Here is a 2748-nt window from a genome sequence, read left to right on the forward strand (position 1 = left end):
AGGGGAACATTTCACAAAGAACCTGGACTAGGCCAGCATGGGGAGGGAGACTGGCCCAAGAAGTCTTACCTCCCCTTATCCTGTGCTGGACAGAGCTCATGCTCTCCCCCTCGTCCTGTCTCTCTTCTTCCCACACCCTTTCAAAGTTCAGCCCCAAGTTTCATGGCCCATACAGGAAACATAAGTGAAATCAATCATCTCACTCCCTTGCTCAAAATCCCCTGTGGCTCCTTAGCACACCTGGCGCAAAGTCCAAGGTCTTCCCCACAGGCTGTAAGCCCCTGCTCCCTGCTCCCTGTTTCCTGTAGGCTCTGTTCTCCCACCAGCCCCACCTCAGATCTGCACCCATCACTGTGCTGGTCTTTGAGCAGGTCAGACACATGCCCATCTCAGGGCCTCAGCCTCTCTCTGCAGGAACTCTTTACCCACAGACATCCGCAAGCTGCTCTCCTTCCTTTCTTTTAGATTTCTGCTCAAACACATCCCTCAATTATCATATTTAAACCAGTATCCCTGTCCTTCCCTCTGCCCCTTATTTCCTTGCTTTAGCTTTCTTCATATCACTTATCATTACCTACCAGTGTACTATATGATATATCTTTATGCTAATACCTAGTGGTTTGTCTGTTGGTTCATTTTCTATCCCCTCCCCAATAGAATGCAAGCCCCAAGAGGACAGGGACTTCACGTCTTTGGTCTCTGGCTATTATAGATGCTCAGTAAATATTTGTTAAATAAATGAATAAATAAACAAATAGGGGACATTTAATAAATTATTGGTGAACAAATGAACAGAGCAGGGGTTCTCAGAGGTCTAAATGGGGACTGTCGGAACAGCAGGGGTGAGGAAGAATCAAGTTTTGTGAAAGAAAAAAGTACACAGACACTGTTAAGAACAGTTCAAGGGTACTTTTATTAACTCTAGCTTCCTTCAGGCAAGGCAAACTTCAGTGAGGAGAAGGGAAAGTCTTCTTGGGGACATTGCTGGGAAGAGCCCATCAGAGCTTCTACTCTTGGTGGATAGCCTCATGTGCAGTCTTCAGCACCCTGGACACCAGGACTACGAATTCCTCAAAGGTGACCTGTGCATCTTTATCAGCATCCAGCTCTTGGAATACTTTGTCAATGGAAGGTTGGTCTTTGGTGTTCTTGGAGAAGGGAAAGCAGGGACAGTGAGCTCCCCTTTTTCCAGGCCTCGAATCCCTCAGAATTCAGCTTGGGGAAGCCTGGGAATACTAACTCATTAGCCAAAACTATGTGGGAGAATCCAATGTGAGAAAACAGAAGACAGAGAGAAGCAGCTGTCTTGGGCCATCCTAGAATCAAGTCTTAACTTGGAAGATGCTGTATAGCTCAGCAATCCAATCCCGCCCTGCCCTGCCTCTCTCCACTTTACAAAGACAGAAAGGAGCAGAGTTTAAGGTGATGGTGGGAGTTACTCAGAGACGGAGGCAGAGCCCCTGTCCCACAGCTGGTGGGGGGGTGGGGGGAGACATCCTTGGAAGCTCAAACTGGGATGACCCACCCCTTGTCCCACCATCATCCTTCAGGCCTTGCCACTGCCCTCAGTGCAAGGGGTCGGGCAACTTTGCCAAGAAAGGGGCATCACGTACCTTGAGGGCATTTGGAAGTTCCTTTGTGATCAGCTTCTTCAGCTCATGCTTGTTGAGGGTGTCATAATGCCCCTGCCGAATGGAATATTGGTGGAAGATGTTGATGATTCCCTCCAGGTGGTCTTCCAGTTTCGTCATCTCCCTAACTTCACATTCACCTTCAAAGAGACAAGGGAGGTTTTATCAAGGAGCAGTTCCTCCCCCACCCCACAGCACTTCCACTCTCTCCTCTCTTTCCATATCAAAGGTTTAGACAAGGGATGACTACCCCTGGGTCTGCTCTGCGTTCTCTCTGCTCTGTGTTTGATCCACAGTGAACGTTCTCATTTGCGGATAGGATGAGGGGAGAAGGACATAGAATACCGCCTAAAGTCTAAAAGAATCAGCCTTAACTGTCGCGGTGTTCCATGTCCCCCTGTCTCCTGGGGACTATAGTTCAGAGGGTGTTAATCACTCAAGCTCACCTGAGAAGGATGCTGTGGTTGGCCAGGCTGTTCCCTTTCCCCCAAATGTTGGTACTTTAGGGCCCTTACAGATGTCAGCCACCCCACCCATCTTGGCCATCCCCAAGTCCTGAGACTGGGTCTTCCTAGCAGAGCAAGAGCTGGCATCCTTGGGCCCAAAATGCAGTCAGCCCAGAGCAGGTCCAGCAGGCAGGGGGTTGTAGCTTCCAACAGCCTGTCAAGTGGCCCCCTGAAGGCCCAGCCAAGGAAAGGACACTTACCCCCTCAATGCACAGAAGTGTGGAGGCAGCAACACTGGTGAGGAGCCCTGAGCCAGGGAGGTTTTTATAAGGCAGGTGTCACCTTTGACCTCGAGTGAAGAAACTTCTCTCATTCACCATGGGGCACGTTTCTCTGTTACCCAAGAGATGCTTCAAACATGCAGCACTGACTGCAAAACGGGCAGCTCAGGTTGCAAGAGAACAAGTTTCACTGCAGGCATGGCTCTTACCCGGAAAGGGAAGAGCTGGGGAGAGGTATTTGCTGAGTGTCTATACAACAAAAGTGAGAGTGATAATAAAAACAATCAAAGAAAAAAAAACAATCAAAGTAGACATGTAATCTGGGAACAGAAAAAGGACATTGGTTTAAAACTAAAGAAATCTGAATATAAAGTATGGAACTTAGTTGAT

General features: G+C 48.6%; 1 protein-coding gene across 1 annotated transcript; it reads right to left on the reverse strand.

Moving 5' to 3' along the window:
• Positions 1-1007: 1007 nt before the first annotated feature.
• On the reverse strand, positions 1008-2450 carry S100A12 (S100 calcium binding protein A12). Its single transcript, XM_060087830.1, has 3 exons — positions 2341-2450; positions 1614-1773; positions 1008-1148 (listed from the first exon to the last, which is right to left on the reverse strand). Exons 1-3 carry the CDS (start codon positions 2448-2450, stop codon positions 1008-1010), a joined length of 411 nt encoding a protein of 136 aa, XP_059943813.1.
• Positions 2451-2748: the final 298 nt, after the last annotated feature.

The sequence above is a fragment of the Mesoplodon densirostris genome, chromosome 2 (genome assembly GCF_025265405.1).
Source record: "Mesoplodon densirostris isolate mMesDen1 chromosome 2, mMesDen1 primary haplotype, whole genome shotgun sequence".
In the NCBI taxonomy this organism is placed as follows: Eukaryota; Metazoa; Chordata; class Mammalia; order Artiodactyla; family Ziphiidae; genus Mesoplodon; species Mesoplodon densirostris.